Genomic DNA, 16,895 nt, shown 5'->3' on the forward strand with positions numbered 1-16,895 from the left:
ACACACCTGACAACACACCACATCCACACTGACAACACACCACATCCACCCTGATAACACACCTGACAACACACCACATCCACCCTGACAACACACCACATCCACCCTGACAACACACCACATCCACACTGACAACACACCATCCACCCTGATAACTCCTCCCCACCCTGTAGTGATGTAGCTACAAACCAGCTACTTGTGTTCATGGACTGCAAGTTCATGTTCACCTGTATGTAGCCGAGTGATGATATGTTTATATATCAGTGATGCTATATGTATGTAGCAGAGTGATGCTATATGTATGTAGCAGAGTGATGCTATGTTTATATATCAGTGATGCTATACGTATGACTGTTTTTACCCTGCATTGTTGGCAGCCATACTCCGTTTTCTAGGGCATAATGCTGGGTGTGTTCTTGTTTCCATAACCAACCGAATACTGACATGGATTGCAGGATGTTAACATTGTTACTGATGTTCTGCACGGGTGTAGATGAACACACCGTGGGAATTCAAGCACTAGCAGGTCTGCCCATCCACTGACCTGGAAGAATGGGAAAGTCCCAGCCCTTGTTGCTCCAAGTCCAGTGATTTAACCACTCGGCTGCTGAGCCCATGAATGATGATAATAATAATAATAATGATATTTATATAGCGCTCAATCTTGTGAAGAGACAAATCAAAGCGCTTTCACACCAGTCATCCACACGCATGCATAACTCTAAAACTGGAGAAACTGAAGACAAGGAAGAGACAGGGAAGGGAGGCTATCTTGGGAAGAGGTGGTTTTTAAGGCCAGACTTGAAAGAGCTGAGTGCAGAGACCTGACGAAGTGGAAGAGGTAGTTCATTCCAATTGCAAGGTCCACAGACAGAGAAAGAACAGTGGCCAACAGTGGAGTTTTGAATCAGGGTATACGTAAACAGAGTGGATCCGAAGCCGATCGTAGAAAGCGAGATGGAGTGTACAGGTGAAGGCAGCCACAAAGATAGGAAGGGACAGATTTGTGAAAACATTTATAATATAGAGTGCTGATCTTGTACTTTATTCTGTGTGAGACAGGGAGCCAATGGAGATACTGCAAACGAGGAGTGATGTGCTCAGATCTTTCCTTTCTAAGGACGAGTCGGGCAGCAGAGTTTTGGATGCGCTGAAGGGACTGAATGGATGAAGCAGGCAAACCAGACAATAGAGAGTTACAGTAGTCAAGGCGAGAGAGAATGAGAGAAACGACAAGTCTAGATGTTGCGTCGGTAGACAAAAATTTTCGAATGGAACTGATGCACCACAATTGACAGTAGCAGGATTGACATGTTTGACTGATAAATTTTTGCATGGACAGTGTGTTGTCAAGGACAACGCCAAGTTTCCTGACTGAACTGGAAAGAGGGATGGATGTACTGCCAAGTTTGCTTGTGCCAGTTGTGATGGAAGAGTTTTTGTTTAGTTCCTATGATCATTGCTTCAGTTTTGTCCACGTTCAATTGTAACTTATTTAGTCATCCAGTTTTGAATGTCCAGGAAGCAGTCGGATGTTTCTTGCAAGAACGATGACAATTTTTCAGGTGTATCACTCTTCTGGAGTTGAGCGTCATCAGCATAAGAATGATGACTGGCATTATGGCGGTTCATAATTTCAGCAAGAGGAGCAATGTACAGTGTGAAGAGAACTGGTCCCAAAACAGATCCCTGCGGGACTCCATGTTCGATTTTAACGGGTTCAGACTGGAAATTATCAACAATGACATACTGGAATTGATCAGTGAGATAAGATTTGAACCAGCTGAGAACAGTGCCGTTGATACCAAATGTAAAATGAAGACGGGAAAGGATTGAAGGGTGTATCGTGTCAAATGCGGCTGACAAGTCGAGAAGAGTGAGAAGGGAAATTTGTCCTGTCAGATGCTAACACAACAGTAGACTATTCAGGATGTGGAGGAGAGTGGTTTCGGTGCTATGGTTTCCACGACAGGCAGACTGAAGTGGGTGGAAGAGATTGTTGAAACAAAGGTGGTTGCTGAGCTGCTTCAGGGCAGCTTTTTCAAGGAGTTTGGACATGAATGGAAGATTAGAAACTGGTCGATAGTTTTTCAAAATGTTTGCGTCAAGGTTGGGTTTCTTCAGAAGAGGCCGGACGATTACAGTTTTGAAAGTGGATGGAAACGTTCCAGTGAGAAGGGATGAGTTGACAATATTGGTGATTGTGAGAAGATGTGAGACACACTGGGAAAAGACTGAGGCTGGTATAGGATCGAGCTCACAGGATTTTATTGTCATTTCTTTCAGGATTTCATGAACTTCTGTTTCAGTCAATGGATTAAAGGAATGGAGAGGAGTGCCGTTGAATTGAGGATCAGGATGAGCAGGTTGGAAAGACATTTGGTCTAAGATGGTACAAATATTTTGGACTTTGTTGAAAAAGAAAGAGGAGAAGACATTGGGGAGTTCAGATAAAGTGTAGGCAGAAGGAAGAGGAGTCTTTTTTGCAGTTCCAAGAAGATTTAACATGATAAAATAGAGAGATTTGGTGGATGTGGCATCAAGAACTTGAGAAGAAAAGAAGTTTGTCTTCACTGATGAGATCATATGTTTGACTTTATTTATTTATTTATTCATAATACAAGAGAGTGATAATGCTGACGATGCTGTGGGCGTCATTGGAGGTATGTTCTAGATAAAAAGAAAACAAAGAGAAAAAGTCATGTGCAATATGTACATTTCGCAAGCCATGTCACACAGCACACCTGTACATAGGACTATGTCACACAGCAGTTACCTGTACACATGACTATGTCACACAGCAGTTACCTGTACATAGGACTATGTCACACAGCAGTTACCTGTACATAGGACTATGTCACACAGCCACACAGCAGTTACCTGTACATAGAACTATGTCACACAGCCACACAGCAGTTACCTGTACATAGAACTATGTCACACAGCCACACAGCAGTTACCTGTACACAGAACTATGTCACACAGCAGTTACCTGTACATAGGACTATGTCACACAGCAGTTACCTGTACATAGGACTGTGTCACACAGCAGTTACCTGTACATAGGACTATGTCACACAGCAGTTACCTGTACATAGGACTATGTCACACAGCAGTTACCTGTACATAGGACTATGTCACACAGCAGTTACCTGTACACAGAACTATGTCACACAGCAGTTACCTGTACATAGGACTGTGTCACACAGCAGTTACCTGTACACAGAACTATGTCACACAGCAGTTACCTGTACACAGAACTATGTCACACAGCAGTTACCTGTACATAGAACTATGTCACACAGCAGTTACCTGTACATAGAACTATGTCACACAGCAGTTACCTGTACATAGAACTATGTCACACAGCCACACAGCAGTTACCTGTACACAGAACTATGTCACACAGCAGTTACCTGTACATAGGACTTCCATTGGTCAGGTGCTGACCGACCGGAGGCAAGCCGTCACTGTCCAGCCCCTCCACTGGAGAATCCACACCTGAAAATGGACACGCCCTCTGTGCGGCTGTTTACTACACACATATCACAGAACTGACCTATTTCTGGCCAAACACACAAATGTAGCTGTTTACTACACACATATCACAGAACTGACCTATTTCTGGCCAAACACACAAATGTAGCTGTTTACTACACACATATCACAGAACTGACCTATTTCTGGCCAAACACACAAATGTAGCTGTTTACTACACACATATCACAGAAGTCACCTATTTCTGGCCAAACACACAAATGTAGCTGTTTACTACACACATATCACAAAACTGACATATTTGCAGCCAAACACAAATGACAGTATTTTAGTGAACTTGTGCACACACCATCTCTTTTTTCCTTTTACACACAAGCACATCATACACACATGCACATACAGACATGTACACACACACATGCACATACAGACATGTACACACACACATGCACATACAGACATGTACACACACATGCACATACAAACATGTACACACACACATGCACATACAAACATGTACACACACACATGCACATACAGACATGTACACACACACACATGCATATACAGACATGTACACACACACATGCACACAAACAAGACACTTGATTGCAAAGTGGTGTCACTGTCAATGATGATGATACCATGACCAGTCTACAAAGTGGTGTCACTGTCAATGATGATGATACCATGACCAGTCTACAAAGTGGTGTCACTGTCAATGATAATGATACCATGACCAGTCTACAAAGTGGTGTCACTGTGTCAATGATGATAATACCATGACCAGTCTTCAAAGTGGTGTCACTGTCAATGATGACAATACCATGACCAGTCTACAAAGTGGTGTCACTGTCAATGATGATGACACTATTACCAGTCTACAAAGTGGTGTCACTGTGTCAATGATAATGATACTATGACCAGTCTACAAAGTGGTGTCACTGTCAATGATAATGATACCATGACCAGTCTACAAAGTGGTGTCACTGTCAATGATGATGACACTATTACCAGTCTACAAAGTGGTGTCACTGTGTCAATGATAATGATACTATGACCAGTCTACAAAGTGGTGTCACTGTCAATATAATGAAAGCCATGACCAAGTCTACTCAGGGGGTGTCACTGTCAATGATGATACCATGACCAGTCTACAAAGTGGTGTCACTGTCAATGATAATGATACCATGACCAGTCTACAAAGTGGTGTCACTGTCAATGATGATACCATGACCTGTCTTCAAAGTGGTGTCACTGTCAATGATGATACCATGACCAGTCTACAAAGTGGTGTCACTGTCAATGATAATGATACCATGACCAGTCTACAAAGTGGTGTCACTGTCAATGATGATACCATGACCAGTCTACAAAGTGGTGTCACTGTGTCAATGATGACAATACCATGACCAGTCTACAAAGTGGTGTCACTGTGTCAATGATGATACCATGACCAGTCTACAAAGTGGTGTCACTGTGTCAATGATGATGATACCATGACCAGTCTACAAAGTGGTGTCACTGTCAATGATGACAATACCATGACCAGTCTACAAAGTGGTGTCACTGTCAATGATGACAATACCATGACCAGTCTACAAAGTGGTGTCACTGTCAATGATGATGATACCATGACCAGTCTTGGCAAATCCAGGTAAGATGTGTATTTTATCTTTAAAAAGACAAATCTATACTTCTTCATCAAAACTGATTATTTCATTTATTCAGGTGATATTTTCATTTACAGTTATCCAAAACACAGAAGAACTCACCAAAGATAACAGACTGTGATGTTGCTCTGTCCTTGTGAATGGCTGTCAAGTCAACAACCTGAAAGATAACAGTCAGTACTGGCTGTTAACAACCTGAAGGATACTGATGTCAACAGTCAGTAACGGCTGTCAACAACCTGAAGGATAGAGATGTCAACAGTCAGTACTGGTGGTCAACAACCTGAAGGATAGAGATGTCAACAGTCAGTACTGGTGGTCAACAACCTGAAGGACAGATGTCAACAGTCAGTAATGACTGTCAACAACATGAAGGATAGAGATGTCAACAGTCAGTAATGGCTGTCAACAACATGAAGGATAGAGATGTCAACAGTCAGTAATGGCTGTCAACCTGAAGGATAGAGATGTCAACAGTCAGTACTAGCTGTCAACAACCTGAAGGATAGATATCAACAGTCAGTACTAGCTGTCAACAACCTGAAGGATAGATATCAACAGTCAGTACTGGCAACCCTAACAACCTGAAGTACCCTAACCCTAACAACCTGAAGGATAGAGATGTCAACAGTCAGTACTAGCTGTCAACAACCTGAAGGATAGAGATGTCAACAGTTAGTAATGGCTGTCAACAACCTGAAGACAGTGTGTGACAGAGCACTGACCAGTGAAGACAGTGTGTGACAGAGCACTGACCACTGAAGACAGTGTGTGACAGACAGAGCACTGACCTGTGAAGACAGTGTGTGACAGAGCACTGACCAGTGAAGACAGTGAGTGACAGAGCGCTGACCAGTGAAGACAGTGTGTGACAGAGCTCTGACCTGTGAAGACAGTGTGTGACAGAGCACTGACCAGTGAAGACAGTGTGTGACAGAGCTCTGACCTGTGAAGACAGTGTGTGACAGACAGAGCACTGACCTGTGAAGACAGTGTGTGACAGAGCACTGACCAGTGAAGACAGTGTGTGACAGAGCACTGACCAGTGAAGACAGTGTGTGACAGAGCACTGACCAGTGAAGACAGTGTGTGACAGAGCACTGACCTGTGAAGACAGTGTGTGACAGACAGAGCACTGACCAGTGAAGACAGTGTGTGACAGACAGAGCACTGACCTGTGAAGACAGTGTGTGACAGACAGAGCACTGACCAGTGAAGACAGTGTGTGACAGAGCACTGACCACTGAAGACAGTGTGTGACAGACAGAGCACTGACCAGTGAAGACAATGTGTGACAGAGCTCTGACCAGTGAAGACAGTGTGTGACAGACAGAGCACTGACCACTGAAGACAGTGTGTGACAGACAGAGCACTGACCAGTGAAGACAATGTGTGACAGAGCTCTGACCAGTGAAGACAGTGTGTGACAGACAGAGCACTGACCAGTGAAGACAGTGTGTGACAGAGCTCTGACCTGTGAAGACAGTGTGTGACAGAGCACTGACCAGTGAAGACAGTGTGTGACAGAGCTCTGACCTGTGAAGACAGTGTGTGACAGAGCTCTGACCTGTGAAGACAGTGTGTGACAGACAGAGCACTGACCAGTGAAGACAGTGTGTGACAGACAGAGCACTGACCTGTGAAGACAGTGTGTGACAGAGCACTGACCAGTGAAGACAGTGTGTGTGACAGAGCACTGACCAGTGAAGACAGTGTGTGACAGACAGAGCACTGACCAGTGAAGACAGTGTGTGACAGAGCACTGACCACTGAAGACAGTGTGTGACAGAGCACTGACCTGTGAAGACAGTGTGTGACAGACAGAGCACTGACCAGTGAAGACAGTGTGTGACAGAGCACTGACCACTGAAGACAGTGTGTGACAGACAGAGCACTGACCAGTGAAGACAGTGTGTGACAGACAGAGCACTGACCAGTGAAGACAGTGTGTGACAGAGCACTGACCTGTGAAGACAGTGTGTGACAGAGCACTGACCAGTGAAGACAGTGTGTGACAGACAGAGCACTGACCAGTGAAGACAGTGTGTGACAGACAGAGCACTGACCAGTGAAGACAGTGTGTGACAGAGCACTGACCTGTGAAGACAGTGTGTGACAGAGCACTGACCAGTGAAGACAGTGTGTGACAGAGCACTGACCAGTGAAGACAGTGTGTGACAGAGCACTGACCACTGAAGACAGTGTGTGACAGACAGAGCACTGACCAGTGAAGACAGTGTGTGACAGAGCACTGACCTGTGAAGACAGTGTGTGACAGACAGAGCACTGACCAGTGAAGACAGTGTGTGTGACAGAGCACTGACCACTGAAGACAGTGTGTGTGACAGAGCACTGACCAGTGAAGACAGTGTGTGACAGAGCACTGACCACTGAAGACAGTGTGTGACAGAGCACTGACCACTGAAGACAGTGTGTGACAGACAGAGCACTGACCAGTGAAGACAGTGTGTGACAGAGCACTGACCACTGAAGACAGTGTGTGACAGAGCACTGACCACTGAAGACAGTGTGTGACAGACAGAGCACTGACCAGTGAAGACAGTGTGTGACAGACAGAGCACTGACCAGTGAAGACAGTGTGTGACAGAGCACTGACCAGTGAAGACAGTGTGTGACAGACAGAGCACTGACCAGTGAAGACAGTGTGTGACAGAGCACTGACCAGTGAAGACAGTGTGTGACAGACAGAGCACTGACCAGTGAAGACAGTGTGTGACAGACAGAGCACTGACCAGTGAAGACAGTGTGTGACAGACAGAGCACTGACCAGTGAAGACAGTGTGTGACAGAGCACTGACCAGTGAAGACAGTGTGTGACAGAGCACTGACCACTGAAGACAGTGTGTGACAGACAGAGCACTGACCAGTGAAGACAGTGTGTGACAGACAGAGCACTGACCAGTGAAGACAGTGTGTGACAGACAGAGCACTGACCTGTGAAGACAGTGTGTGACAGAGCACTGACCTGTGAAGACAGTGTGTGACAGAGCACTGACCAGTGAAGACAGTGTGTGACAGACAGAGCACTGACCAGTGAAGACAGTGTGTGACAGAGCACTGACCACTGAAGACAGTGTGTGACAGACAGAGCACTGACCAGTGAAGACAGTGTGTGACAGACAGAGCACTGACCAGTGAAGACAGTGTGTGACAGACAGAGCACTGACCTGTGAAGACAGTGTGTGACAGACAGAGCACTGACCAGTGAAGACAGTGTGTGACAGACAGAGCACTGACCAGTGAAGACAGTGTGTGACAGACAGAGCACTGACCTGTGAAGACAGTGTGTGATAGACAGAGCACTGACCTGTGAAGACAGTGTGTGACAGACAGAGCACTGACCAGTGAAGACAGTGTGTGACAGAGCACTGACCAGTGAAGACAGTGTGTGACAGAGCACTGACCAGTGAAGACAGTGTGTGACAGACAGAGCACTGACCAGTGAAGACAGTGTGTGACAGACAGAGCACTGACCAGTGAAGACAGTGTGTGACAGACAGAGCACTGACCAGTGAAGACAGTGTGTGACAGAGCACTGACCAGTGAAGACAGTGTGTGACAGAGCACTGACCAGTGAAGACAGTGTGTGACAGAGCACTGACCACTGAAGACAGTGTGTGACAGACAGAGCACTGACCACTGAAGACAGTGTGTGACAGAGCACTGACCTGTGAAGACAGTGTGTGACAGACAGAGCACTGACCTGTGAAGACAGTGTGTGACAGAGCACTGACCAGTGAAGACAGTGTGTGACAGAGCACTGACCACTGAAGACAGTGTGTGACAGACAGAGCACTGACCAGTGAAGACAGTGTGTGACAGACAGAGCACTGACCAGTGAAGACAGTGTGTGACAGACAGAGCACTGACCAGTGAAGACAGTGTGTGACAGACAGAGCACTGACCTGTGAAGACAGTGTGTGACAGAGCACTGACCTGTGAAGACAGTGTGTGACAGAGCACTGACCAGTGAAGACAGTGTGTGACAGACAGAGCACTGACCAGTGAAGACAGTGTGTGACAGAGCACTGACCACTGAAGACAGTGTGTGACAGACAGAGCACTGACCAGTGAAGACAGTGTGTGACAGACAGAGCACTGACCAGTGAAGACAGTGTGTGACAGACAGAGCACTGACCTGTGAAGACAGTGTGTGACAGACAGAGCACTGACCAGTGAAGACAGTGTGTGACAGACAGAGCACTGACCTGTGAAGACAGTGTGTGACAGACAGAGCACTGACCTGTGAAGACAGTGTGTGACAGACAGAGCACTGACCAGTGAAGACAGTGTGTGACAGAGCACTGACCAGTGAAGACAGTGTGTGACAGAGCACTGACCACTGAAGACAGTGTGTGACAGACAGAGCACTGACCAGTGAAGACAGTGTGTGACAGACAGAGCACTGACCAGTGAAGACAGTGTGTGACAGACAGAGCACTGACCACTGAAGACAGTGTGTGACAGACAGAGCACTGACCAGTGAAGACAGTGTGTGACAGAGCACTGACCAGTGAAGACAGTGTGTGACAGACAGAGCACTGACCAGTGAAGACAGTGTGTGACAGAGCACTGACCAGTGAAGACAGTGTGTGACAGAGCACTGACCAGTGAAGACAGTGTGTGACAGAGCACTGACCTGTGACTTGTAGACACAGCCGTGGGCCAGACCTCGCTCATAGGATGCCTTGTTGATGATCATAGCATCCTCCATGTCATAGCCCTGCACACATCACATCACATCACATCATGTCACAGCCCTGCACACATCACATCATGTCATGTCATAGTCTTGCACACATCACATCATATCATGTCATAGCCCTGCACACATCACATCATGTCATGTCATAGTCTTGCACACACCACATCATGTCATAACCCTGCAGACATATCACATCATGTCATAGCCCTGCACACATCATGTCATGTCATGCCATAGCCCTGCACACATCACATCATGTCATAGCCCTGCACACATCACATCATGTCATAGCCTTGCACACGTCACATCATGTCATAGCCATGCACACATCACATCACGTCATGTCATAGCCATGCACACATCATGTCATGTCACAGCCCTGCACACACTTCACATCATGTCATAGCCCTGCACACATCACATCACATCATAGCCCTGCACACATCACATCATGTCTTGTCATAGCCCTGCACACATCACATCACGTCATGTCATAGCCCTGCACGCATCACATCACGTCATAGCCCCGCACACATCACATCATGTCATAGCTCTGCACACATCACGTCATGTCATAGCCCTGCACACATCGCATCACATCACGTCATGTCATAGCCCTGCACACATCATGTCATGTCATAGCCCTGCACACATCACATCAAGTATCAACCCCGCACACATCACGTCATGTCATACCCCTGCACACATCACATCATGTCATAGCCCTGCACACATCACACCACATAACGTCAGCCCTGCACAGATCACATCACATCACATCATAGCCCTGCACACATCACATCATACACACTGACCATCTCCACACAAAGTAATCACACATCACATCACGTCACACACACTGACCATCTCCACACAAAGTAATCACACATCACATCACATCATACACACTGACCATCTCCACACAAAGTAATCACACATCACATCACGTCACACACACTGACCATCTCCACACAAAGTAATCACACATCACATCACATCATACACACTGACCATCTCCACACAAAGTAATCACACATCACATCACATCATACACACTGACCATCTCCACACAAAGTAATCACACATCACATCACGTCATGCACACTGACCATCTCCACACAAAGTAATCACACATCACATCATACACACTGACCATCTCCACACAAAGTAATCACACATCACATCACATCATACACACTGACCATCTCCACACAAAGTAATCACACATCACATCACGTCATACACACTGACCATCTCCACACAAAGTAATCACACATCACATCATACACACTGACCATCTCCACACAAAGTAATCACACATCACATCACACACACTGACTATCTCCACACAAAGTAATCACACATCACATCACACACACTGACTATCTCCACACAAAGCTATCACACATCGCATCACATCACACACACTGACCATCTCCACACAAAGCTATCACACATCGCATCATACACACTGACCATCTCCACACAAAGTAATCACACATCACATTATACACACTGACCATCTCCACACAAAGTAATCACACATCACATCACACCATACACACTGACCATCTCCACACAAAGCTATCACACATCACATCACGTCAGACACTGACCATCTCCACACAAAGTAATCACACATCACATCACGTCATACACACTGACCATCTCCACACAAAGTAATCACACATCACATTATACACACTGACCATCTCCACACAAAGTAATCACACATCACATCACGTCAGACACACTGACAATCTCCACACAAAGTAATCACACATCACATCACGTCATACACACTGACCATCTCCACACAAAGTAATCACACATCACATTATACACACTGACCATCTCCACACAAAGTAATCACACATCACATCACGTCATACACACTGACCATCTCCACACAAAGTAATCACACATCACATCACGTCATACACACTGACCATCTCCACACAAAGTAATCACACATCACGTCATACACACTGACCATCTCCACACAAAGTAATCACACATCACATCACGTCATACACAGTGACCCTCTCCACACAAAGTAATCACACATCACATCACGTCATGCACACTGACCATCTCCACACAAAGTAATCACACATCAAATCATGTCAGACACTGACCATCTCCACACAAAGTAATCACACATCACATCACATCACACACACTGACCATCTCCACACAAAGTAATCACACATCACATCACGTCAGACACACTGACAATCTCCACACAAAGTAATCACACATCACATCACGTCATGCACACTGACCATCTCCACACAAAGTAATCACACATCACATCACACACACTGACCATCTCCACACAAAGTAATCACACATCACATCACGTCAGACACTGACCATCTCCACACAAAGTAATCACACATCACATCACGTCAGACACACTGACAATCTCCACACAAAGTAATCACACATCACATCACGTCATGCACACTGACCATCTCCACACAAAGTAATCACACATCACATCACACACACTGACCATCTCCACACAAAGTAATCACACATCACATCACGTCAGACACGGACCATCTCCACACAAAGTAATCACACATCACATCACATCACACACACAGACCATCTCCACATAAAGTAATCACACATCACATCACGTCATACACACTGACCATCTCCACACAAAGTAATCAGACATCACATCATATCACACACACTGACCATCTCCACACAAAGTAATCACACATCACATCACATCACACACACTGACCATCTCCACACAAAGTAATCACACATCACATCACGTCATGCACACTGACCATCTTCACACAAAGTAATCACACATCACATCACGTCATACACACTGACCATCTCCACACAAAGTAATCACACATCACATCACGTCATACACACTGACCATCTTCACACAAAGTAATCACACATCACATCACACCATACACACTGACCATCTCCACACAAAGTAATCACACATCACATCACACCATACACACTGACCATCTCCACACAAAGTAATCACACATCACATCACGTCATACACACTGACCATCTCCACACAAAGTAATCACACATCACATCATACACACTGACCATCTCCACACAAAGTAATCACACATCACATCACATCACACACACTGACCATCTCCACACAAAGTAATCACAAATCATATCACACACACTGACCATCTCCACACAAAGTAATCACACATCATATCACACACACTGACCATCTCCACACAAAGTAACCACACAGTCACTCACAGTGGCGGAAGTGACGGCGACGATGGCATTGAGCCCCATGGGGTACTCATCAATGAGGTATTTTTCATGTGCCTGTGGCCGCACGATGGGTGTCTGTGGCGTGATCAGTCGGTACAGCTTGTTGTCTGCGCGGTGCTGGTAGGCGTGTAGGGGTGTGCCCATCGTCTGCTTTCCCATCTGGAAACAGGCACACGGTGAAACATCACATCCACTGTAACATCACAATGTTCAACTCTAAACCATCTTGTTGTGATCATCACAATATTTAACTCTACACCATCTTGTTGTGATCATCACAATATTCAACTCTAAACCACCTTGTTGTGATCACAATAATCAACTCTAAACCACCTTGTTGTGATCACAATAATCAACTCTAAACCATGTTGCTGTGATCACAATAATCAACTCTAAACCACCTTGTTGTGATCACAATGTTCAACTCTAAACCACGTTGCTGTGATCACAATAATCAACTCTAAACCACATTGTTGTGAACATCACAATAATCAACTCTAAACCACATTGCTGTGATCACAATAATCAACTCTAAACCACCTTGTTGTGATCACAATGTTCAACTCTAAACCACCTTGTTGTGATCACAATAATCAACTCTAAACCACCTTGTTGTGATCACAATAATCCAATAATCAACTCTAAACCACCTTGTTGTGAACATCACAATAATCAACTCACCACCTTGTTGTGAACATCACAACAATCAACTCTAAACCACCTTGTGGCACCAGTCTCAGAACAGTTCGAAAGTCGGCAACTTCCCAGCTCTTCACACAGCCACCGTTCACATCACCACACCATGTAAATGGGGCTGATTCTATGTGTGATCAAAGCCATGTAAATGGGGGCTGATTCTATGTATGATCAAAGCCATGTAAATGGGGCTGATTCTATGTATGATCAAAGCCATGTAAATGGGGCTGATTCTATGTATGATCAAAGCCATGTAAATGGGGCTGATTCTATGTGTGATCAAAGCCATGTTAAAGGGACTGATTCTATTCTATGTGTGATCAACGCCATGTAAATGAGGGCTGATTCTATGTATGATCAAAGCCATGTAAAGGGACTGACTCTATGTGATCAAAGCCATGTAAAAGGGACTGATTCTATGCAAGATCAAAGCCATGTTAAAGGGACTGATTCTATTCTATGTGTGATCAACGCCATGTAAATGAGGGCTGATTCTATGTAAGATCAAAGCTATGTAAATGGGGGGCTGATTCTATGTGTGATCAAAGCCATGTAAATGGGGCTGATTCTATGTGAGATCAAAGCCATGTAAATGGGGCTGATTCTATGTGTGATCAAATCCATGTAAATGGGGCTGATTCTATGTGTGATCAAAGCCATGTAAATGGGGCTGATTCTATGTGAGATCAAAGCCATGTTAAAGGGAACAAATTCTATATGTGACCAAAGCCATGTAGATGGGGCTGATTCTATGTGTGATCAAAACCATGTAATAGGGACTGACTATGTGATCAAAGCCATGTAAATGGGGGCTGATTCTATGTGTGATCAAAGACATGTAAATGGGGCTGATTCTATGTGTAATTGAAACCATGTTAAAGGGACTGACTCTATGTGATCAAAGCCATGTAAATGGAGCTGATTCTATGTATGATCAAAGCCATGTAAAAGGGACTGATTCTATGTGTGATCAAAGCCATGTAAAAGGGACTGATTCTATGTCTGATCAAAGCCATGTAAAAGGATCCAACTCAACCCCAAAAGGAACAAGAAATGTGCTCTTTTGTCTGATCAAAGCCCAAATAAACACTGAGGAACATCAAATCACAGTAACAAGAATAATAATAGTAACAGTACACCAATATAGCACTTACAAACATGAAAAAGCATATTACAATACTACATCTCACACACACACACACACACACACACACACACACACACACAAAACCAAACCCACCTGACACTGATACATGTTGCGAGGACTCTGGTTGAAGTCGGAGAATGGGGTCAAGGTCGCCAGGACACTGAGCATGCTCTGTTCCGAGGGTTCCATGTGCGTTGTGATCTGTGGTCAAAGGACTTTATGATAAGTTGTGATCTGTGGTTAGAGGACTTCATGATAAGTTGTGATCTGTGGTTAGAGGACTTCATGATAAGTTGTGATCTGTGGTCAGAGGACTTCATGATAAGTTGTGATCTGTGGTCAGAGGACTTCATGAAAAGTTGTGATCTGTGGTCAAAGGACTTCATGATAAGTTGTGATATGTTGTTAAAGGACTTCATGATAAGTTGTGATCTGCTGTCAAAGGACTTCATAAGTTGTGATCTGCTGTCAAAGGACTTCATGATAACATAAACATCACTAAACATCAACTGACCTGAACATAAACATGACAATACATCAACTGGCCTGAAATAATATAACTATACATCAACTGACTTGAACATAAACATGACCACACATCAACTGACCTGAACATAAACATGACCATACATCAACTGACCTGAACATAAACATCAATATTCATCAACTGACCTGAACATAAACATGACCACACATCAACTTACCTGAACATAAACATGACCACACATCATCTGACTTGAACATAAACATGACCACACATCATCTTACCTGAACATAAACATGACCACACATCATCTGACTTGAACATAAACATGACCACACATCAACTTACCTGAACATAAACATAACCACACATCATCTTACCTGAACATAAACATGACCACACATCATCTGACTTGAACATAAACATGACCACACATCAACTTACCTGAACATAAACATAACCACACATCAACTGACTTGAACATAAACATGACCACACATCATCTGCCCTGAACATGACATCACACACTGGCAAGGCAGAGCAGAAGGAAGAAATGACAGAGAGAAAAGGAAAAAGCCGGAAACAATAATAATGATAATAACAATGTACCTTTGTATGGCGCCCTTTCTCTCTAAGACCTCAGGGTTTTTCACATTTGAGGAAAGTGACAAACCACCATGACACAACAGCTTCACCTGTTTACCTGACAGCACACTTTCAGCTTGACACAACTCTCACAGGGGACACAACTCTCACAGGGGACACAACTCTCACAGGGGACACAACTCTCACAGGGGACACTCTCACAGCTCTCACAGGGGACACAACTCTCACAGGGGACACAACTCTCACAGGGGACACTCTCACAGCTCTCACAGGGGACACAACTCTCACCTGTGGAAGGACCAGGTCAGGGGACACAACTCTCACCTGTGGAAGGACCTGGTCAGGGGACACGACTCTCACCTGTGGAAGGACCTCGTCAGGGCAGACAGCGATGTCCATGTACACCTGTTCAAAGGTGCCGACCATCTCGGTGTGGTTGTGGGTCAGGTTGAGGACAGGACGCACCATGCGGGCCAGGGAGGAGAAGAGGTAGAGGCCGGGGTACTGGGTGGCCTCACCACTCCTGGGAACAGGGCAAATCTCCAGCACCGTAGGAATCTGGACACAATCACCATGGCAACCCTTTACTACTGATACAGTCATGTTCACATCACAGGACATACAGTCATGTTCAGATCACAGGACATACAGTCATTTTCAGATCACTGGATACAGTCATGTTCACATCACAGGACATACAGTCATGTTGAGATCACAGGACATACAGTCATGTTCAGATCACAGGACATACAGTCATGTTGAGATCACAGGACATCT

The 16,895-nt window shown here is 44.9% G+C and overlaps 1 protein-coding gene across 2 annotated transcripts in view; it reads right to left on the reverse strand.

The window, feature by feature from the left end:
• Positions 1–16,895, reverse strand: part of LOC143294021 (DNA-directed RNA polymerase I subunit RPA2-like) — a 68,434-nt gene that overhangs the window by 16,740 nt on the left and 34,799 nt on the right. For both annotated transcript variants that reach the window (XR_013056864.1, XM_076605411.1), the window contains exons 18-23: positions 16,479–16,676; positions 15,122–15,229; positions 13,168–13,344; positions 9,832–9,915; positions 5,274–5,331; positions 3,417–3,501 (exon numbers count right to left, since the gene is read on the reverse strand). Coding sequence is in view for 1 of the 2 variants with exons in the window: in XM_076605411.1 (XP_076461526.1) it covers positions 3,417–3,501; positions 5,274–5,331; positions 9,832–9,915; positions 13,168–13,344; positions 15,122–15,229; positions 16,479–16,676 (710 nt within the window). In the remaining variant the exon portion in view is untranslated. The remainder of the gene's footprint in view (positions 1–3,416; positions 3,502–5,273; positions 5,332–9,831; positions 9,916–13,167; positions 13,345–15,121; positions 15,230–16,478; positions 16,677–16,895) is intronic.

Source organism: Babylonia areolata, chromosome 19, assembly GCF_041734735.1.
Source record: "Babylonia areolata isolate BAREFJ2019XMU chromosome 19, ASM4173473v1, whole genome shotgun sequence".
In the NCBI taxonomy this organism is placed as follows: Eukaryota; Metazoa; Mollusca; class Gastropoda; order Neogastropoda; family Buccinidae; genus Babylonia; species Babylonia areolata.